A 23,560-nucleotide genomic window follows, 5' to 3' on the forward strand; every position below is an offset into this window, starting at 1 on the left:
TAGGGTAACCGGTCATGGCACATTCAGGCTGCATTGAAAAGGAAAAAACAAGGTGGGGCCAGTAACTGCAGGTCAGGAACATGCTGCTCCAAAGCAGGAGATACAACCAGAAAGACACGAGAAAGAGAGAGAGAGGAGAAAACACAAAGCACAAAAGTGGCATTTTCTATGTGTGGGTTATATAAAGTTGTTTTTATTCTTGTATAAATTCATGAGCAGTGTGAGAAACAGAAGTAGAAAGAGAAGTGCTCAGTGTGTCATGGGAAGTCCCCCGGCAGTCTGACGCTGTAGCTGTACAAATAGGGGATGGTTCAGGGTCACCTGATCCAGCAGCAGGCCCAATTATGAGCTTGGTAAAAAAGGAAAGTTTCTCTTCACAGCAAAGTATTTTTTCTGACCAGAACAGCTCGTACACTATGAATTTAATTACTCTGCATTCTTTAAATGGCACAAACACAACATTTGGCTTTGCACTGGTATGAACTAACCATCTGCTGTAGATTTCTCAACATTTTTTTGAGGACACACTGCACAACATCCTGAGAATGGCTAATTTGGAAATCACCTCATTGGTGTATAAGTATTAATTTTTGGCATTTCTTACTGACTCAACTAACAAAGTGGAAATAAATTGTGTGTTTTTGTTGGCAGGTTGTTTTAAGTTGTATGTTATGTGTAGGTGACATGTTTTTGCTCTAATGATTCATAGGTCAGTGTTATGTGGCTTAACAAAAGAAAATATTCCTCTGAAAATGGTTACCTGCAAGGACTCAACTGGAATTGAGTGAAAAAACAAGCAACTTTGAAAGACCCTCGGAAAGCCTGAAGAACTATTGCTCAAGACTCTCAAAATAACAACAAAGTCTGCTCACTTGGAAGCAAAACATGTAGAAATGAGAGGTGACTCAAGACTTTTGCACAGCACTTTAGTAGTTTTTAAATATATAAAAAAATTAAAACTTCTCTGCCACAACAAACAGTAAACAGTGCACTTGCTCTACCAATAACGCGCAGCAGGTGTCGCTAACAAAAAACAAAGAAGAAGAGAAAAGTCACCTTCCGTGACACTGGGTGGCGCCATAACCGAGCAATGTTTGCGGAAGTGTTCTTCATCACCCCACCAACAACGAGTAAACAGAGCCACAGGATGCCGCGAGGCGCTGAGTTTTAGTCCTTCAATGTGAAACGATATGAATGTTTAGCCGCGATAAGGAAGCTCACCGTGAATAATTTGTACACAGACACGGGGAGTGGGGCACGAGTTAGCAAACACTGAAGACCTTTTAGCATCTCGGAGCAGCCTGAGAGGCTCCTGAGTGCAAAGATGCCTGTGCTGCGTTAAGCTAGCATGCTAAGCTAAGTGCTAGCCTTCACCAACAAACTCGTCCGGACATGGCAGCGGGAGCCGGAGCCGCTGCCAGCGGCTCTCTGGAGTCCACTTTGGACAGAAAGTTACAAAATGTGACCAACACCATGGACTCGATTCAAGGACTGTCAACGTGGTGCATCGACAACAAGAAGTACCACAGTGTGATCGTGCGACACTGGATGAAGTGCTTGAAGAAATGTAAGTAGCCCTACTGCCTGCACCTTTGAACTCGTCTGAGCTCAACGATCGCAATGGTTTCAATGAGATGTTTGTTCTTATAAATATTTTAAATATAGTTTTTATTCTTGCTGTTTGACGAATCATAATCTTAACCGGGCGCGGTAAGGTCTTTGTCGTATTTGCCTTAGGTTGAAATGCCGGGAAACGGTGGAGTTTAAAACTGGCGCTCCTTTGACAGCAGGTACATTCAAGCTGTCATCCATGTGCACACTATAGCCTGCGTTTACCCGCGTAGAGTCCACAAAGAGTTTATAAACTAATGTGCAGAGTAATGAACCTGTCAAATTTACATTTGTGACAGTGATACAAGAGGTCAGCCTGTGCACCAGGCCAGCTTTACAGGCTACAACGGGAAATTCAAGATTTAACAGCCTACCAGATCACAACGTGTTATGAGACTGGAAAGAGTTTTGTTACCAAACTGTATGACTGACTTATTTGTAGTCAGCTCATGGGGAACAGTGACCTTTTGGACGGGCCTGGACACCAATGTCCACCCATAATATATAGACCAGGGATGTCATACTCTTTTTACATGGAGGGCCACATACGGCTTACTTTGATTGTAATTGGGACAGATGAGTGAAACTCTCCTTTCTTTCAATGTAAACAAATTTAAATAAACATTAAATAATGAGATATGTTAATATATTAAAAAGTGCAATTTCAGCAGTTCATCTCATTTGTTCTACACGTTAAAGAAATGTTGCTCTAGTAAAAATGCCAGCATGATTCTTTGGGCTTAAATTGTAAGAAGTTAATATGTAAAATTACAGCAAAAGTTCTGGTAGCTCATTGCCCAGACTGTCCGGTAATTACAAAACAGGAAGTTTTTCTTAATTCACTTAATAAACTTTCTGTTTCTCTTTCTTACCGTGGACCGGGTGTATAAACAAACACACAGAATATTCTTTTGTTGATAGTGAAAAAAACAGGAATTTCTGCATCATTTAATTTTTTTTCCTTTACATACTACACTGTTGTAGTATGAGTGGCCGAGGGGAAGGTCTTTCTCAGTAGGAAATTCTGTAAAAGTGGGTCGTATTGGAGTCCTTGCCAGGTCAGTTTTGTCCCCCGGTGCCTTTTGCTTGAAACCCCTGATGTAGACAAAATATATTCTGTTACCGTAAACCTGCGCTGGGCAGTTAATTTATACACGGGGCCACAATTGGGGTCTAATTGTAACATGATCTACTTTCACCAGAAGCAGTTTATAAAGAAATAAAAAGTAACAATGAGCAGAATGAGTTCAGTGCCTTCCAGCCTTCCAGTTCCTCATGTGGCCCGCTGGAGTAAATTAATGTTACTGAGTACACAAACTCAATTTAAGTATTGGAGTTGTCACTGACACTTTGATTATTTACATATTTGTATGGAAATTTGTCAAACTGCACCAGGTTCTCAGTGGGCCTGTCTTATATTATTTATTTTATTTTCTTCAGTTCACTTGTCTCAGTCAGCTTAGTAACTAGTGAACCTCTCAGCTATGAGAAGAAAGCTTAGGCTAGCTTTACCTGTTCATTCGTGTTTTCTGTGGTTCAGCAGCTTTCTTCTTGTCACCACACAGCATCTCAGTAGGGTTTAGGTCAGTACTTTGTGTTATTGCCAAGGTATTAGGAGATGCTTTTGTAGCCTAGATCACACTTCTAGCTTTCTGGTAACTGTAATTAAGACAGAGCTCCCACCAACCAGTGTTACACTAAGAAGACAAATCTTATATCTTAAATCTTAATCCTTGCTAGGACCAATCCTTTTGCGTTATACATGTTTTCACTTGGGTAGTGTCATCTCTCTGTATCAAATGTTCCCCTGTACTATCCATGCTTCAGGCAGCATCTGCTTAAGTGGAGCTCCTAACGGTTGAATCTACATTTTCAAGCCTTCACTGTGAGATTATATCAACAAAAGTACAATGTGTGTATTTTATTTGTGTAATTGGATTATGTTTGTGATTTAGATTCAGCTCACATTTTATGAATAATCAGTGCAGAAGTAGTTTAAACAGGTTCACAAACTTTTTCTTGCTGACGTGAGAATAGTGGTATGTTTCTGATTCTCTGCAGAGCAGGTGATTAAATCTCATGCACGGCCCTTGAATAGTTTTGAAGTAATTTATTTTGACTTGCAGCTCAAGGATCATTCATATAGTTGGAATTGTCCAGTAATTTAAAACAAAGGCCATTGCTATTGATACCTTTACACCTACTGTTCATTAATTTTTACTCTAGTGAGGTTTTAGCATTTACTGTCAATTTAAAGTTCATCACTGTCTTTTGCTGATGAAGACAGCAAGGTACGTTCAGTGTGGAGACTTATTAACAGCAGTAAGTTGTGCGTCTCCCTCTGTGATTGCAGTATAGCGTTATCCTCTTTTAGACATTTTCTCCATTTTGTCATTAAAGATATGACTGTTTCATTATATCTGACACCTGAGTTTTCTATTTATGCAGTTTAAAGCCTGTTAGTGATTTTTCAGAGGCTTAGTGGTGTACCGTAAAGACAGAGATGTTTTAAACATCTAAAAAACACTGAATAAATACATTTAAAAACTTAGCATTTAAATGTATTAACTGGAAGCTACCAAAGCTTTTTGGATGAACTCGAGAACGAAAATAAGAAAGAAATCGTTAAATGTGTGGATTAATATATCAGATTAGTTACAGTATTTTGATTATTAATTTAATAGAAAGTATATCAAGCTTTTTGGCATTGCTGACGCTCCTTTTTCTGTTTTGTACTGTTGTAAATTAAATCTAATTTTGTGTTCGTCTGATAACACAAGTGGACATTTTTGTCTAAGTGTGATATCTGTTTTTTTTTTGTTGTTGTTGTTTTTTTTTTTACTATTTTGGAAAAGTCCCGAACCAGTGATGCCAAACTCATTTTACATTGACGATCACATACAGCCCACTTTGTTCTTAGGTGGGTTGGTGGAGTGAAACTTTAACTACACGTTTATTCCCTGAGATATCTTAATATTAGATAAATAATGCAATTTCAACAGCATATCTTAGTTTTTTTCTACATGATAAATGTTGGAAAACACAAGCACCAGAAAACATTGTGGTAGCTCACTTTCCAGACTTCCTGTGTTCATAAAACAAAGTGTTTGTTAATTGATGAAGATTTTCTTTCTTTTTTAAACAGAAACGTCAATATTAGACAGTGACACAGGAACTTCTGGTTCTGTCATTTAACAGACAGTGTCTTTCTATTGCAGGGCTTCCTCTTGTTTTATATATATTACTGTTGCTTGTTATGCATTTCTGTTGTCTTACTATTTATATTTTATTCCTGCATAGTCGGTATGGAGCACACACAATTTTTTGTACATGTACAATGACAATAAAAGACTAATCTAATTGTTTATCTATTACTTAACTACTTTGGCGTGGTATTAATGGCTGCCGGGACATCTTTATCAGCAGAAAAAGCAGTCAAACCTGTGAAAATATAGTTAAAAGGTCAAAAACATATGCCCTTTGTCGTATTTTCCAAAGCTGGGGGTCGGATTAGGTCAGATTGGAGCCTTTGTCAGGCCAATTCAGGCCCCTGGGCCTTATGTTTGACACCTCTGTCCTAAACAAAGCAACAGGGGTGGGGTCGAACTTACTTAATACTACTACTACTACACTAAGGTATTTTTAATATACCTACATCTTACTAACTGCACCCTAGTTGTAAGTAGTATTAAGTCAATGCGCCAGATTGGCTGGAGATAAGTTGGAAAACATTAACATTGTCCAACAGAAATGTCTTGTTTTAAAAAAAAAAAAAAAAAAAAAAAGATCCCAGATCTTATGTTTAAACAAAAATAGCCCACAACTCTGCAGTAAAACCACAGATCACTGTACAGAGTTAGGGACAATAATTAAAAACCAGTTCCAGTGAGGAATCCATACCAAAATTTCCAGTTTATCAAAGTTGTATCAGTTCCTCTTCCTGATATGAGGAATTTGTTTTCTTTCACTTTGAAGAGCAATGATGTCAAGCATGGCAGTGGAGCTTCTGCACACCCACTTTCAAGTATTTCTCAGGCTCGAAGACAGTGAAGTCTTTCTCACACATAAACTGCGGAAAAACATTCATAAAATCAGATTGTGGTATTGTCCATAGATGCCCTTCATCTCTTAGAGCACATAAAAGACGTGTTCTCACTAATGGAAATGCTGTATTCGGTTTAGACTGCCCAGGAACAGGAGGGATCTTAAACATAAAAACGTCTTAAAACAGTTGTATTGATGTTGAAAAACACACAAACATGGATCAGGTCAGTAAAAGAATCAATAATGAATCTGACCTATAAGCAGAATCGATAATGGCATTGGAATCAATGAAGTTGTATCAATATCCATCACCAGATGGGGTTCACTGACCTTTTGGTGACGTCTTTTGCAGTAATTTCTTCAGTTTCTGCTGGCTTGGCTACTAATTATGTGTGTGAGAGACAGAAAGAGAATAAAAATGTAAAATAACTTCTGTTTGGAAAGCTTGATTCAACTGGAGATGTTCTTCATTGGGTGAGGTGGTGGTGGTTAGCAGTGCTGCCCGTCAGCAAGAGGTCCTGCGTTCAAATCCATCATCTTGTTACGTCTTTCTGTTTAGAGTTTGCATGCTCTTCTGTTGTCTGCGTGGGTCCTCTCTGGGTACTCTGACCTCCTCCTACAAATATGCAGTTAGTGGGTTTTGTGAGTTGTAGTGAGGTGTGTTTGAATAGTTCTGTCTCTGTGTGTTAGGCCTGCAGCGAGGTGGACACCTGTCCAGGGTGTAACCCGCCTCTTGACCTATGGCAGCTAGGATAGGCTCCTTTTGATATTGCCTGCACTGCTGTGCATGTGTTGCACATGTGTTGAATGGGCCGCTTTGTAATTTAATATACAAGAGGCTGACTAGTCAGTCACTAGTCTAAAAATTTAGAAAATCAGCTGATTCCAGATCACTGTATCCCTAGTTAAAATATAGATTGTATGTAAAAGATGACTAGCCACTGTGATGTCACCGATTGGTTTTGATGTCATATTTTGAAGCCTTGAGCTGATTGTTTCCACCTTTTAATGAAGGTATTCATAGATGGATGTCTTTGGCTCTCTCTTGCCTGTTTTGCTGTTAATCTTGGTCGCAGTGTTTTTACAGTTACCTGAAACTGTGTTTGACTTTGGAGAATTTAGAGTGATCTCTGAGCATATTGCAGTTTAATCACTTTTGTTCTTCTAACGTGATCACACTCGCAGATCTCAGTGCTACAGGAGAAATTTCAAAGTAAACTGTTTTGTAGTGATTGTGTTTAGCGTTCAAACCCTCAGCATTATAAGGAAAAAAACAGCCTTTTGCTTTTCTACTCCTGATAAGTAAGAAACGTGGCTCTCATCTGTCATCTAGACAATTAGAGAATTAATAGAGACTTGATTATTTAAAGCAAAATTATTTACTTACAGAGAGTTGATATTAGTTGCATTGCACACTTATTTTGTTATTTTATCAAGCACTGATTAAACTATTGACCAGGAGATATCAGCTATTTGCCAATAGCTGGGTATTGGTAAATAATTTTCATTTATGAGCCGATAATTCGTTGTTAATTATTGACGTGTTGCATAGTTTGTCCACCAGGGGGGTGCACTGCAACATATCAACCAGGAGGAGGAGGGCAGAGTGTAATCCATGATTTTTTTGTGGCAATTACACAAGTTTATTTTTAACCTTTATTATCATATCATAAATATAAAAAAAACTGCAAATAAAAATGACACATAGTGTGTATAAACTATAAAATAGGCATTTTTAAAACTCCTTGTTTAGGTCATAAAAACTTAAATGTGAACAAAGATTGTGTAAATGATTTCACGTCATGTTTAACTGTTAGCTGTTGATTAAATATTTTTGGTAGCTGTTGACTGCATGCTATCTTTTCTGTGCTGTTTATGAATCTGATTTATCACTTCAGACTTAATCGCTCATGTCTATAATGGATTTTTGTCATTGATTTAGTTTAACTGGGCATTAAGTAAAAATAAACTTGTTACATTTGCAGCTTTAAGAAAACTGAATTTGTTTGCTGTGCTTTGTTGTGGTGTAATAATCATTGATCGGTGACTAAGGCTTTGCAGTTTGACCTTTTTATAAAGTACCAAATTTATAGATTGATAATAAATTAAGCAGTATGTTGGACCACTACTGATTTTGACCAATATTTAATGAAATGGGTGAAAGACAGCTGAGCTGCTTCTCTGTATATATTTTCAAGTCAGATTATTTCATATGCACATTTAAAAATGGCGCACATGCTGTGCAGCAACAAAAACAGTAAAACCAATGAAAGATTTAAGGGAATGAACCGCCGCAGATAAAAGCACCATAATTAGAAGCAGTCTGGTTCAAACAAACTAACATCAGCGCCTCTGTTTCCTCCAACAGCTGACGCCTCACACAGGCTCAACCTGCTATACCTCGCCAATGACGTCATCCAGAACTGTAAAAGGAAAAATGCCATCGTTTACCGAACAGCATTCGCCGAGGTGCTTCCAGACGCCTTCCAGCTGGTTAAGTAAGTGCTTTGTAGAAATATTTGTGCAATGTTTCTTTCTGCTACTCTCTACCTTTCAGTGTTTCTTGTCCCTCATTCCTCTCATTTGTATCACATAAATCCAGCAGCCATCATTATAGTTTTTATCATCTCCCCTCTCTGTAGTTGTGAAGGCGACTCGAAGGTGATAAAATCAGCGGAGAGGATACTGTCCATCTGGGAGGAGAGAGGTGTGTATTCGGGGACTCTCATTACTGACCTTAAGAACGCCCTGATCAAAGAGGAGTCCCCTTCTGTCACTCCCGTGGAGCAAAAAAGTAAGTTTGCTTATTATTTTTATAATTTTTAATTTTATTAGACGCGCCATCTTAACATGAAACTTGTTGTTACCAGTCGTGGCGCCTTGTACAGTTAATCGCATTTTAATTGCAGTCACAGTTTTGGCTTTCAGTGATTATGAAAACACAATTTATTGAATTTTTAATTTAATTGTCTTTAAGCCAAGTTTCTTATTTATTGATTTAGGTTTAATACATCCACAGTTTTCCCAGAGTTTAGGAATAATTCCGTTAAATAATTATGATCTCAGTTCTTAAATAATGTTGCATTTCATTCTGTTGTGTAGACTTCTGGGTGTTTGTAGTTCATTTTGCTGTTTGAGTTGATGGGCTTTTTATTTATTTTAAAGCTCCAGTCGAGTCTAAAGCTGATCTACGATCCAAGGTGGTTGCTGAATTCGTGGTAAGTGTGATGTTAGAGTTTAAAACTCCTCACTAAACTCCAGCTGTGCCGTTTTACAAGCACGGTTGTTCTCGTCTTGTCTTTGACTCAAACACTGTGATCAGACTTTGTTGCGCTTATGATATGACTGACTGCTCCCTCTGCTTTAGCCGCAGGCACTCATAGACCAGCTGTCCAAGTACAAGAGATCTCTGGAGGAGGTCGACCTCAGAGAGAAACAGCTGGCAGCTATGAGGGTTGACATCTTCAGTTCTGATGCCCTCAAGAAACTCAAAGGTGTTTTACTCTTTTTGCTGCCGTACGGTCTAACCCGGAGCGATAGGAAGGATGGGTTATGACTTTTATGATTTCCTCACATTACTGCTTGGTTCTTGCAGATAAGGCAGGAGGAAAGAAGTTCTCCAAGGACTTTGAGGAAGGAAGCGCACAGCTACAGGAGTTCGTGAAGTTCTTTGATAAACAAAACAAAATCCTACCTCAACTCCTGGAGGCACTCACCAACGCAGATATCTTCTATGAGATGCAGTACAAGGAAGTGAAGATTGTAGCTAACGTAAGTGAAAGGGGTGTATTTTTTTTTTTTTTGTTCTAAAGCATGAAGAAATTCAGTTACCTGTAGGTTTATCACCCTGCTTGTGTTGGGCGTTTTGGTACATTCTGTTTTAGACTCTTATTTGATAAGATAAACCTTAGGCACTCTCCATCTTGCTGTTTGCATTTGCGTGAAGTCTGCATTAAAACTGGCTAATAGACTTAACATTTACATTTTTATGCATTTAAACTCCGTTGCTTCTCCTCTCAAGGCCTACCAAACATTTGCTAACCGGGTGTCCCACCTCAAGCGTAAGCTGGACACCTTGAAGTCCACCTTGCCCGACCTGGACGAGTCGCCCATTCCCTCTCCCTCGGCAGACGCTCCATCTCCAACAGGCTCAGAGTCTCCTTTCCACGGTCTGGAAATGGCTCACCCTGATCCAGACCTCGATGGTTCTGCAATGGACGATGACGCAGAGCCGCCAGCCCCGAGCCCTCTGTCCTCCCCGGGGGGGTCTCCCAGAGACACAGAGGCTCTCGGTGAGAATGACAATCGCGAGGTGGAGGACATGGAGCTGTCTGAGGAAGAAATGGAGAGTGGGGGCATCATAGGTAAGGAGTGGGGTAATGTTTTGGGATTTCAAGCCTCTAATATGCTTTTTAAGTGCTGTGTGGTTTTTATATTGGTCTTCAGTACTTTACTAAAAAGAAAATGAAATGACAAACACAGGAGAGATGGGCAAACACCGTAATGACACAAAAGTCCTCAAGCATTGCATCATAATCATTGTTTCAACTTTTGCAGTAGCATTTTTTGAACATGCTGTCGGTAGTAGTTAATACAGATGTTACATGGTGTCATCTAACTGGTTCAAATGTTCCTCGTTTTAGTTTTAAAAGTAGTCTTTTTACATATTTCCTTTGTTTTGAGATAAGCTGATGAGACTTGTTAAAGTTTTTCCTAGAGAAAAAAAGGGCCTTTTGGATTTAACTGCGTTCGTAATAAGAAAGGTGATGAGTCTGTGTTACCTTATTTGACAGAAGTTTGACAGTTTTCTTCTCATTTCTGACCATTTAATAAAGACAAAATGCCTGTTATACACAATCTGATGAGACTCCATGGACAAAACAGCATTTGCGCAGTAGCTGATGTGCATATTCTTAAATTTACTTGCATGTTAAAATAGGAATATTCTACCTCAATGTAATTTGAGTTCTAGCATGTGCCCAGCCCACCGCCATCAGATATCACAGAGTATGCATTTACTTAGATGGATGCATCGTGATCACAGGTGAAACCATCGCCTGCTGTGGACATCTGTTAAAGCTCTGCGTCAAAGATAAATCAGGCTTTACAAATCACACCTGTTATTTAGAGGAATTCATTAATCCTTAAGCATCCAAGCTGTTTTAGTGGCTACACTGACCAAATGGAGTCATTTCAAAACTGAAGCCAGATGTGGCAGAGTTGAGGTTTTCATTGGGAGTGACTAGGGTTAGAAATTGGTACGTCAGAGAGAGACAGCTCAGGTCGAGGAAATTGGAGACAAAGTTAGAGAAGCAAGGCTAAGGATGCTGAATATGGAATAGCACAGAGGAGGTTCATGGATGTAGTGAATGAGGACATGGAGAAAGTCGGGACGACAGTATAACCTTGTAGGGATAGGATGATATAGAAGTAGATAATTAGCTTTGGTTACCGCTAAAGAGAGCAGCCAAAAGAAAGTAGTTTACACAGGAATTTACTATTTCACTGACTATTTGTGTATGTCATATTTATATAGGTTCCCTTTATGTATGACAGTTATTCTAAAATGTTCTAATGTAATTATCCATCAACTGAGCTTACTTTCAGCATCAGGTCTCTCCAAAAGCAAATCTCAGTACCCTACATCTCTAGGAAAGATTTTTAATATTAAAAATATTAAAACACTTGTGAATATACAGCTAGAGTCATAAATATATTTTCTCTTCTCTTTTTTGCACCACATTCCTTCCTGCAACCATTATTTGAGTAACTTTTGAGAAATTTGCCCTGGAAATCGGGTGACAGCGACAAAATTAGTCACAAAAACCAAATGTAGAGGAACTGCACTTAGCTGCACCATTACATTGGCCCTCTCTCTCACTGTTATCGCTGCCATATTTTCTTTCCTCAGTTGAAGAGCGGACAGAACCCGTTCTCCACCCAGAGGTGCCCGCACCGATGCCTGCAAAAAGCACGCCATTAGTAGCGACAGAGCAGCCCATCATCACACACATCTCGCCTCCCATTGCCGCTCCAGTGGCCGCTCTGGAAAGTGTGGACATGAATAAAATTGGCTCCATCCTCAACAGCTTAAGCTCAGTCGTGAAGAACACAGGTGAATAGCACGGGCCTTTTTGTGACATGCACATAGATGATTTCTTTCAATTCTTTCAAAATAAAATAAAATAAAATCTTCCACGTGCCATCATAAAGTGTGTCTCGACTTCTGCTATGGAAGAACCATCTGGGTTCGCAATGTGTTTGGAGGGTTAATATCTCTGCAGCGTCATTTATTTTTAATGTAGAGATAAACAAAAAGATCTTGAGAGCATATGTGAGTGTGTACTTAAACTGCATATATGTTTTCAGTGCATTTAGATTACATAGATTTAACAGAGTATTTAAGTTAATCTGGTACGTTTGTCAAATGTCAAAGTTAGTTTGTTTTAAATATACCTCATATTGCATAAATCTATGAATGAACATTTGGCCTTCAAAGATCTGATAACTGTCTAATAAAAAGTTAGTATATGGTGGGTTACACTGTGAGTGAGTGTAGCTTTGTTTTTTGCAGCACCGTTAGTGGAGACTCCTCCTGCAGCTGCCCCCACTGTCTCCTCAGTAAAGAGCACGCCTGCTCTCCCTGTGGCAGCACAGGACCCCAGTTCACTGGTTAGTATCCTCTCCAAGGTAGAAGTGAGTCCTGCAGACCTCCTCAGTGCTCTCTCCAAAGTCCAGGGTCAAAGCAGCCTCGAAGGTGAGATTCAACCTTTACTTACAGTATTTAAAAAAAAATGTTGATTTATAGCAGCACACTTGCTTATCTTTCTTCTATCTTCCCTTAGGCATCACCTCTGTTGTTGGCAGCTCAGCTGACTCCTCCAGTACAGGCAAGATTACTGCCTCTCCTTCATCCACAGTTTCATCAGCGGTACCCTCTCAGAGCTTGCCTCACTCCTTTGGCACATCTGTGCGTTCCCTATCCAGCTCTACTGCAAGGCAGAGCTCAAGCACCCAAGCACCCCCCCAGACTTCCAACCCTGCCTCTGCCCTGGTTCAGGCTCTTCATAGAGACATGGATTTGACAACAGATCCAGAACCATCCTCTACAAGTTTAGAGTCTAAAATACACAGCTTCTTGCAGGGAAACCCTGCTTTTAGTTCATTTGACTTGGTTTTTTCAACAAACCCAACTCTTGGAAGCAATAATCATAGTCCGGTTACTGGCACAGACACCCAGGATGGGACACCTGTGCGGGACGAGGGAGGAGGCACGCCTACTCAAGATGAGATTATGGACAAGCCAATGGTGGTTCCATTTGCTCCCAAGTTAAATCAGTCATCTGTTGAATCTGCAATAATGGCTCCTGTTGCATACCAGAATAGCACACAGCCGAACCCCAACAATCCTCAACAGTCTGCTCACCTGCAGCCAGGTGTGGCTCAGAATGGGCAGATCTACCAGCCGTACCCGTTTGGCAAACAGGAGATCTCTGAACATGGGATTACTGCACCGGTTGGACATTACCAGCAGATTTCTGCACAGACAGGAGGGCCAGTGCCTGGAGAAAGAGCCCCAGGCAGTGCCGGTAACACACAGACTGCTGACAGCTTTCATGGGCCTAGTGAAAGGAGTTGGTACGGTGACACTTACCCAGAGGGGAGCTCTCAGCAACCCAGCGGCTATAATGTGCCTGGAGGGGCTCAAGAAAACAACACATCCGGACTTTATCCGTACCAAGCTGAGCAAACTCGGGAACCTCAAGAGCTGCTCTCCCAGCAGGGGGGCACCCCATTACATGGTTTCTTTAAAGGCAATCTTCCTCCTGTCCCAAGGTTACCTCCCCCTCCTCGTGGTTTTGAGGTTTCCCTTTCATCGGCAAGCAATTCGATGATTCCTCCAGAGCAGCAGCCGATTCCCGGCACAGACTCTGGAGATGTGCTCGGGGCCAGAACTGAGAGTGGCATCAGTGGGATGGTGGTCCATGATCATCAACACAAATCCCTGTATCATCCTGATGAACATCTGTATGACACTGACCAGCATCCGCCACATCACCCTGAGGATTTACATCACCACTCAGATGACCGGCATTACCAGGGGGACCTCGAGCGGCACCACGACGAACTGCTCCAGCACGAGCCCCCTTACTTCCAAGACAATCCTTATCACGGCCCAGATGATCCGTATTACAGACCAGGGAGCCCTCCACACCACTATCCCCGAGTTCGAGGCCGCCTCACTCCTCCACTCTCAAACTCAGAGGAGCCTTACTACGCCCACGACTACCCGCATCACAGCCCCCATGGTCCGCACTACCCTCCTAGGAGACCACCACCTCATCACGAAATCCGTCATCCCGGTCTACGACCTCCTCATCGACCTCCTCACCCTGCACATCACCCACACCCCAGAGGACCTCCTCGCCCCCCATTTCCTCGATTTCAAGGCCCTGACCCGAGGTTTAGAGGCAAACGTCCAGGTCTAAGACCAGGGGGCCCAATGTTCCCCCCTAAAAGACCCTTTATGCCCCCACGGTACTGACTGAGCATGTAGCCCTGAGACTGCTCACAGTCAAAAGTCTTGGAGGTCATAAAAGCCTCCTAAAAACTGAAATGGAGACTGCAGGTGGATGAATGTGCAGTTATTGCACTGGGGTGGGCACGATGTGGCAAAGCTGAACTGAAGAAGAATGAATTCAGCAGCTTTCAGAAGAAAAAAACTTTAAATGCAGAAGGAAAAAAGGGTGTGTGGAAGACAGAACACGGTGCCTCTGAGAGGGTTGCTGAGCTGAAGAGCGAAGACAGAAGATTAAAGAAGATAAGAGGTGGATATATATACATATATATATAAAATTCACTTTTTGTATCATTTCCTCCAATATGAAGCACTGCATTAAATGTAAGAGTGTCAGAGTGCGTGCATGGTACGTGTGTGTGCATGCAGTCCAGTCTAAACCAACTAGACACAGACAGTTCCACACTTTTTTTTGAAAGACATTTATTTTTGCTAAGACGGTGAGAAAAGAGTGTAGTTGGTGCAGTGTTTCTGCTCTTATTTAGTTTTTCAGTGAGCAGTTTTGACTGCTTCAGTCCCGTATCAGTAGGATCCCATTAGCGTTTGAAAAATCGTTAATTTAAACTTGTCTTTGGGTATGACAAACCGAGTGTATGCTATGGAATTTCTGTTTCTTCTACAGTACGCATTAGCATATTTGGCGGAATTATTTCTCATTGTTCCAGCTCCAAATGTTCGGTGTTTTGTTTTTTGTGAAGCATTGCTTTTCTCCACCTATGCGCAAGATCCCTTCGGCGATACTTTTTACGTCCCGTTAAGGAAGGCGACACAAGTCTAGACAAGCGGGAGGGGGGGAGAGGGGTGGGTTTTATTTTTTTTCCAGCCTCCAACACCGACGCAGAAGAAGTGCATTTCTGGAAGGAGGATGAAGACAGTCGGCTTCACTTTCGTTTATTTGTACTGACCAATAAAAATCTGAGTTTGAAAAATGTGTCGTTTATTTATTTATTCTCTTTTTTTTTATCTCTGATCCCTGACCTGTTGCATCACTGCCTTTATTTCTGCATCACATTTAAAAGCACCTAAGCCAGGACCTCTAATTATTCACACAGAAATTATAACGCCACTGGCTCCATTACTCATGAACACAACTGCAGGTAACACTAAAGAGTGTTGTGGGTTTTTTTTTTTTTGTTTGTTTGTTTTTTAGATATGGTTCATAATTTAAGGATTAAATCTATAATACTGTTTGGGAAATGTGTTCATCAATGTATCAGCATCCCATTAGGTTTAAAATAAGTTGCTGCATTATTCTAGACCAGGGGTCCCCAATCCCAGTCCACGAGGGCCGGTGTCCCTGCAGGTTTTAGATCTCACACTGGATCAACACACCTGAATCACATGATTAGTTCATTACCTGGCCTCTGGAGAATTTCAAGACATGTTGAGAAGGTAATTTATCCATTCAAATCAGCTGTGATAGATCAAGGACACATCTAAAACCTGCAGGGACACCGGCCCTCGTGGACTGGGATTGGGGACCCCTGTTCTAGACAGATAAAAGTGATATTAGAGTTCAAGAATAGTAAAAGAAAAGGCTCTGTTTTCTACGTTTACTACATTTATAGGGACTTTATAGGGATAGCCATTTCTAAAGAAAAACATCTTAACTTGATAAGTCAGGTTTTTATTACATTAGGTTTTTTTGGTATTTAAGATAAATACGGTTAAAGAAGTAGTGTCCACACTGATTGTGTGCACCTCCGTGTGCATGGGTTACTTAGTTTAGTTGAATCACATTTGCTCTGCTTTGTTGGATAGATGCCTGAAAAGTTGCCTAGTAACAAGAATAAATTTGCAAAAGATTAGTTTGGCTGAGATCCAAAATAAAGTAGCGGCGGTTTTACGCGTAACTGGATCCTTAAAGCAGTTAAAGGTCTGTTAGGTGTCTCCATGTGAGGCTACCGTGCAGGGAGCGTTAATGCAGTCAGTTTGGCTTAATTTGAAACGAACACGTTTTCAGTAAGGCTCTCTTGACTCCGCAAATATTCTCTTTAATTGAAGAGGTCCAGATCGATTTGGTGCCAAACACACACACAGCCTGAGCGTGAGAATCACTCTAAAAGACAAAAGTGGTGATCAGTTGGATTGATTAGGCATTATAATCAAGTACCGAAAGCCCCACTTCCCTTAATTCATTTGCAGTTTCTTAGTGCGGTCATTAAATTATTGCATTAAATCAAGTATGAGAAGTTAAAAAAGACATTATTATTGGGACTTTTATTTCTAAGTGCGTAAGCGGCAAATAATACAGCTTAATTTGTTCCTTTTAAAAATGTCGATGTGAATGGGCTCCTAACTCTGATAAATCCGTGCAGTTAAAACTGCCCTTAATTTAGGTCTACTTTAATTAGCACTGAGGTCGTTTAGGGAAATGAGTTTCGATTTTAGCAATAAATCGTTCCCTTCGTGTAGACGCGCGCACACACAAACACGAAAACAAAAAAAGCGGTGTTGGATGAAAACAGTTGGAGGGAACAAATAGAAAACGAGTGTTCGACATCTTTATTGGTCAGAAGTTAGTTTTTAATCTGCGGAGTTTACTTGGAAATTAAACATAGTCACAGGTGAGCCGGCCGTCGCCAGATGTCAGCACATCTTCCCAGAGTCACTTTGTTAGAGAGGGGAGGGGTAGCCTATAGCATGAAAAATTCAATAAATAACTAAATTATTCAGCATTTATCAGCCTTTATATCGGGGACGTGTGTAAATGTGTCAGGTCACCTTACTGTACGCATTTTTCTTTGTGTTTACGCAAAGGATGAAGTGAGTGAACGTTACCTACACACACACACCTCCTTCCCCCTGATTTTTTTTGAACTCATTCCCCGTTTCTCATCCCCTCCCCTCCTCGCTCCTGTTTTCATCCTCAGGGATCCAGAGCCACACTTTGATGTGTCTGATGTGATGGAAACCTTTCCCCCACGTGTTAACTGATGAAGATGGTGGCGGCTCCTCTCTTTGAATCCTGCACCGCTTGCAGTGATGGCTCTTCACGGCCTGTTATGAACGCTGTGCACCGGTAAGGCTTTCAGTTTAATGGCTACATCAGAAACTAAGTGCCACCAGCAGGAAATCAAAACAATCAATACAGAGTGGGGGGAAAATAAAATGTTGAAATTGGTTCTATTTTTTCCCTTCTGTGTGTGTGTGTGAGGAAACACAGGAAAGGAGGACGGCTGGACATAGAGGACCATGTGAGTACCGCCAGGATTATTAATAACCTTATAAATAATTACAGCTATTTTATTGCCTTCTCTTTACATTGCTTTAAACAAATCTGTGCTTTTCATGCTTCCAACATGTACAGATACCCATTAAATACATGTTTTTGTGGAATAAATGATCGCTGTGCAAATGAAAACAAAACACAGCGTTGTTGTCTGGTCATTTCCTGACAGTATTTAACAAACAAGCATCTCCATAAGCTCAGTTTAAGGCAACTACAAAGTTGCACTTTAGTTTAAAAATGTCTCAATTTTAACCAGACTTTGAAATTTTTTGTTGTAAGAGACAAAATTCAAAGAGAGTGTCTTTTATGACCTTTGATGAACGTTGAGTTTGAGACCCATTTCTGGAGCATTTAAATCTTCCAGGAAACATTTGTGTAATTAAGTTACAGTCATTGTGGGAGTCCATTACACCTGCACTAAAGAACAATTTTGATTGGATCAATTAGTATTTCCATTTCAGATTGCTTTCACTTTCCAGCTGACCCCTCTTTTGTATTTGTTGGTGAAACCTTTGTACCATAGCATCCATATAACAGCTCTGCTTTTCTAATAAAAGGTACAAAAGACATAAACATCTTTATTTCTGCTACATTTGTTCAAAAATCTTTATAGTCAAACCATTTTATCTTCTTAAAACAGTGTTGCCAAATATATGAAGTGGGGTTTTTTTGTTTGTTTTATTTTTTTTAAAATGGGTTTGTTTATTTAATCCAGTTAGATCTAATTCAGAACATCAGTTTTGGCAACCGCCATCATCACTGACCCTGTGCTATAAGAATATTTGGGTTTTTGGCTTTTGAAAATGGTTCTTCAATGTCTTTAAAATCAAGGGCAAAATAAATGTTTCAGTTAACAAGTCAAAAAATACAGTAAAGTATATTATTTCCTTAAAAAACAGGGTGGGGTTCTTGCACCTTAACCCTGTGGCAGCTCAGACAGCAGACGGTTAAGTGATAGAGATGTATTTCAAACTAACCTTTATTTACCTAGTATTTATACTTAGTTATAAATATTCGGTACACCTTGCTAGTACTCGGTTAGACTCACTTTTCCCTTAAGAACTATCTTAATTCTTTATGGCAAGGTGCTGGAAACATTCCTCAGAAATAGCTGACAAGAGTGGCACCCAGTGTGGTTCAGTGTGCTGTGTGTTCAGAGATGCTGTTCTGCACACCTTGGGTGTGATGTGTGGTTATTTGAGTTACTGTTGCCTCCCTATCGACTGGAAGCAGTCTGACCATTCTCCTCTGATCTCAACAGCAGGTCATCTTGACTGTGTCTACATGGTCTATTTGCGTTAAGGAGAAGTTAAGGAGGTGTACCTAACAAAGTGGCAGTGACTGTATATTAGCAGACTAGAGGTTTTGTATTATTAAAGATTCAGATCTATCTATCTATCTATCTATCTATCTATCTATCTATCTATCTATCTATCTATCTATCTATCTATCTATCTATCTATCTATCTATCTATCTGTATATCTGTATATCTATCTATCTGTATATCTATCTATCTATCTGTATATCTATCTGTATATCTATCTGTATATCTGTATTTGTACAGCAGCACATTCAAACCCACAGTTTTATCTTTCTTTTTTCTAAAGTCCTACATTTAGAGCACAGCAGAAACATAAGCACCCCTGCTGGCATCGCATTTGTTAGCAGCTTGTCACCAGATGTCGTTGTCGGTTACATTCCGAAAAATAAAATTGTCATCCATTGTGAAAATGACACAAATCACGTACCCGACGCTGTTCCTTATCACCCATTTATACCCGATCGACACCAGATGAATTGAGTTTTTGCCACGCCTGCACCACGGGCTTACAGAGGGGCTGACTGGCGGCGGGCAGATAGGATTTAGTGACTGATGATGGCAGATGGCAGTCTTAACACAAGCCGAGGAGATGTTCTGCTGTTGGAAATATAAAGTATTAAATGGTGAGGCCACCGAGAAATGTGTGCCCAGAGGTATGCTTAGAATAACTATAACGCTGCTGCGATGCTCAAGCCAAGCAGGTCCAGATCGTGACTCCTTTGAAGTAGCGCCGTGTGCGCATGTCGGGTGTGTGCAGCCTGCTGTCATGTGGGTTCATTGTTTACATGCTGCCGAGATTTCAGAGAGGGCGTGTGTGTGTGTCCTGTGAAATCGGCCCCCGCATTTACGAATATACTTATGAATATAACGCCCTTTCCCCTACTCAGAGAGGTTACATTGTATCCCCGAGAATGTATCATGAGCACACTGAGCCGATAGCTTTCAGGACCACGGCCAGCTCCACAGCGAGAACAAAAGGCGGATTTGCGTCTCTTGATGTCAGGGACTGTCTGCTTTTTAATCTCTACGCGAAAAACGAAGATCCCGAAAACAAACACCTGCTGCCTTATATTTTCTATTTTGAGGGAGAAAGAATTTCCCTTTATTTCACCTTGAATTATCTGGTTTAAAAAAAAAAATACACAGCATTTTATTTTAACCTGATTTTAAGTTTCTGAGCAGATGAGATGAGCTGGCAGCTTATCATTAATAAGGTCATTAATGCATTTCTGTGTGGGTTTTTCATGTTTTCCACTGTCTGTGCAGCTCTGAATGTGAGTGCAAACACTTGTGTTTCTGTGAACGTGTTCATCATGCATCAGATCACAAGCCCGTCCATTCATTTTCTACTTCTTATACAAGCCTGTGTTACAGGGAAACAGCCTAAGCAGAGGTGCCCAGACCGCTCTCTCCCCAGACACCGCCTCCAGGTTTTCTGTGGTTTTCTCAAGCCAGCAGAGAGACATGATCTCTCCAGTGTGTCCAGACTCTCCTGCGATGTCTCCTCACAGCTGGACATGCCCAAAATAACTCACCTAGAAGGCACCCTTGAGGCCAGAAGCCTCAACCACGTCATCCAGTTTCTTTAGATAACAAGCAATGAAAATAATTGCCTTCGCAAGCTGAATTTTAAGGATTAGGTGTGCTTTGGGACCAAGACACAAATGACAGCCGCGTACCAGCAAAAATAAAGTGATGAAAAAAATCTATTTGGATCTTAAAAAATAACCTTTTCTGTTATGTTAGTGTGTGGTGTTAAACCAAAGTCATAAGTTTATCCTTCCAGCGTTGACTAATAGCCAAAGATCTAAGGTCAATACAGACACAAACATTGCAATAAAAAAGTTTCATTCCGCCGATTGTTTTTAAATCCAAAAAATATGTTTAAGGTTCAGACTGTTGGCTTTCATCTGGGAGGTATTTTCAGAAGGAGTGTAATAAATATATATCCATATCTATATATCTATATCTATATATCTATATAGATATAGATATATAGATATATTTATACACACACACAGAAACATCTGTGCCAAATACGGCCTGGAAGTCCCGAGGTCAAAATGGGAGACGCCCCCTAGGGTGGTGGAGAATGACCGAGCTAAGAGCCTGTGGGACTTCCAGATACAGACGGACAAAATGGTGGTGGCTAACCAACCGGACATAGTGGTGGCAGACAAACAGAAGAAGACGGCCGTAGTGATCGATGTAGCGGTTCCAAATGACAGCAACATCAGAAAGAAGGAACACGAGAAGCTCGAGAAATACCAAGGGCTCAGAGAAGAGCTCGAGAAAATGTGGAGGGTTAGGGTAATAGTGGTCCTAGTGGTAATCGGAGCACTAGGTGTGGTGACTCCCAAACTAGGCGATTGGCTCCAGCAGATCCCAGGAACAACATCGGAGATCTCTGTCCAGAAGAGCGCAGTCCTAGGCACAGCTAAGATACTGTGCAGGACCCTTAAGCTCCCAGGCCTCTGGTAGAGGACCCGAGCCTGAAGGATAGAACGCCCGCAGGGGCGAGGAGGGGGGAGAATAAATTATATATATCTATCGATAGATAGATAGATAGAGATACTGTTGTCCATAAAGGAACTTATTAGATGGAGAAAGATGGAGAAACAGTCACAGTTCACTGCTGGGAGTTTCATGTTAGGACCTAAATGCAGGAAAAAAAGGCTGATGAGAAACTTCAACATTGACAAAGTCCAAACCGGCATGAAGAGCACAGAGACGGAGCACACCGAGGAGCATAAAAGAGCAATGCAAGCCTACAGAGCACTAATTAAGGGAACAAGGCACAGGTGAGAGCAGAAGTAAGGAGGTTAAATCTAACTGCAGGTGGGGGGTGATCACAAAGGAGGCAATGAGGCACTAAAGAAAGCCCAATTTTCAAAGTAAAACAGGAGCTAACCTGTTTCAAAACCACTAAACAGGAAGTCAGTGACAAGAGGCATGAGGGAGAGTGCTTCCAGTCACAAGTGCACACACAAACACAGACAAACATAATCAAAACTAAGACTCCTCACTAGAATACAGTAAACACAGGAAGTACTATAAAATCCAAACATGTATCCAAAACTCCATAAAGTTGAAATGGAAACTAGAGCTCAAAAACAGGAGTAAATCCACACAGACCAAAATCAAAGCAGGAAATACCCAACCAAAGAGTAATCAACAATAATAAAAACAATGGAAAAATCTTTAATAATAAACTAAAACACAAACTCCAAAAACCCTGGAAGTAGATGGAGGATTGTGACGGAGACGGCTGATAGTGTCCAGTTCTAATAAGACTGAACTATACTCACAATCTGGGATAATAAGGTAATGATTCAAATATCAACAGAAACAAGGGAATTATGTGACTGTGATGATAATGCTAAACCAAAATCCCCCAAATCTGCACTCAAACGTCCAGCATCTTGAATCCAACAATGGCTGTGTTATGGTTTATTTATCCCCCAATTTGGGGGATTTTTGTGCTGTAGCAATAAGAAATAAAATATTTTAGACAACCAATAACCAAATCGCTTCAGTACAGCAGGATAAACATATATAGTTGTGGTTTTTGTAGGTTTTTTCCGCTCTTCTCCTTTTCTCCGGCTGTCACAGGGCTGGTAAGTTAGCGACGGTCCCTGGCGGCAGACATCACGGCCCAGGGGAGGGATGGAGCTGAGATGGACAGGGAGGGAGACACCGGCTTACGACGTCAAAGGAGTACAGACACACACACACGCACACACACACATAGAGAGGGAGAGGGAGAGGACAGCCAGCCAGCCAGACTGCCAATTCCCCACAGTCTACTGAAGGAAGCCTAAATATCCACCTATCTCAACACTCTCCGTTTAGCCAAGCCAGTAAGAGATTTGTTTATAAATATATATATATTTTAAATACACCAAATTTATTTGAAAGGAAAAAAAATACGGAGCATCTGTCAGGAAAGAGCAGTGGAAAAAAACAACAAGCAGAGCTAGAAAAGCACGCTCATGCCGAATAAAGGACCGTCGCTGGATGTTACTTGTGTTGTTTTAGGGGGCGTGCGGGCCTAACTTGTTACAGGATCCAAAGACGCTCTGGCAGACACATGAACTGAGTAATTTGAGGTTTGATAAGTAAACAACAGCGAGGGGGGAAAAAAAGAAGAAGAAAGGCATCAACTGATCGCGCCGATTCTTTGCCACAAACAGCACCACAGGTATTATCTCTCTTTTTTCTTCCTCTTTTATTTTTATCCCTTTGTTGTTTGTGGTGTAAATTTTTTAAAAAAATGTATATATATATATATGTATTATATATACATCATGTTCGGGTCATTGTTGTTGTCACCAGCGTCTTTGACAAAGAGAGCGCAGGTCTCCAGCTGTGTTGACAGACACAATGTCATGTTTCTGTAAAAAGGGGGCTCGAATATAAGCGGCCCAGAGAGCAATTCAGAATTTGTTTACTATCGTTTACTACAGCGTCACGTTCATTCCCCCTTTTGCATATTATTCTCCCAGTTTTAGGCAAAAGCAGTGCACCTGAGCTCTGTAGCCGTGAGTCGTGTTTGTGGGTGTCCATGTGACGCCGCAAATATGAAAGTTATGAGGTCATTTGGGGTAATTAACATTTTGAAATTCATTTCCTTGAGCAAGTAAAGGACAAAACAGTTGCTCTATATCTTTTTTCTAAAATATAAATAAATAAATAAATAAAGGGAGGCTGATACATTTATTTAAAATTCATCTTTTAGATGTATCCATGGGCAAGAGTGAGCTCTTGGACTTT

General features: G+C 40.7%; 2 protein-coding genes across 8 annotated transcripts in view; both read left to right on the forward strand.

The window, feature by feature from the left end:
- Positions 1-1,127: 1,127 nt before the first annotated feature.
- On the forward strand, positions 1,128-20,647 carry rprd2a (regulation of nuclear pre-mRNA domain containing 2a). Of its 6 annotated transcripts, XR_005609885.1 has the most exons (13): positions 1,128-1,567; positions 8,024-8,153; positions 8,298-8,449; positions 8,821-8,873; positions 9,023-9,149; positions 9,251-9,426; positions 9,677-10,019; positions 11,567-11,770; positions 12,230-12,412; positions 12,501-14,483; positions 17,107-17,255; positions 17,391-17,430; positions 20,150-20,644. XR_005609885.1 is itself a non-coding variant. In XM_031738745.2 (10 exons), exons 1-10 carry the CDS (start codon positions 1,393-1,395, stop codon positions 14,198-14,200), a joined length of 3,243 nt encoding a protein of 1,080 aa, XP_031594605.1. In that variant the 5' UTR covers positions 1,128-1,392; the 3' UTR covers positions 14,201-15,162. The 6 variants fall into 6 exon arrangements, 1 of the variants encoding a protein (XP_031594605.1); XR_005609884.1 differs by having other exon boundaries at positions 17,107-17,430; positions 20,150-20,647; XR_005609883.1 differs by lacking the exon at positions 20,150-20,644 and having other exon boundaries at positions 17,391-18,295.
- A 1,495-nt stretch (positions 20,648-22,142) lies between these two features.
- celf3a (cugbp, Elav-like family member 3a) overlaps positions 22,143-23,560 on the forward strand; it is a 36,920-nt gene continuing 35,502 nt past the window's right edge. The window contains exons 1-2 of one of the 2 annotated variants that reach the window (XM_039606089.1): positions 22,143-22,647; positions 22,826-22,988. The gene's annotated coding sequence lies outside the window, so the exon portion shown is untranslated. Of the gene's footprint in view, positions 22,989-23,560 lie in introns of both variants that reach the window. The other variant, XM_031738753.2, reaches the window with a different exon arrangement.

The sequence above is a fragment of the Oreochromis aureus genome, linkage group 22 (genome assembly GCF_013358895.1).
Source record: "Oreochromis aureus strain Israel breed Guangdong linkage group 22, ZZ_aureus, whole genome shotgun sequence".
Lineage (NCBI taxonomy): Eukaryota > Metazoa > Chordata > Actinopteri > Cichliformes > Cichlidae > Oreochromis > Oreochromis aureus.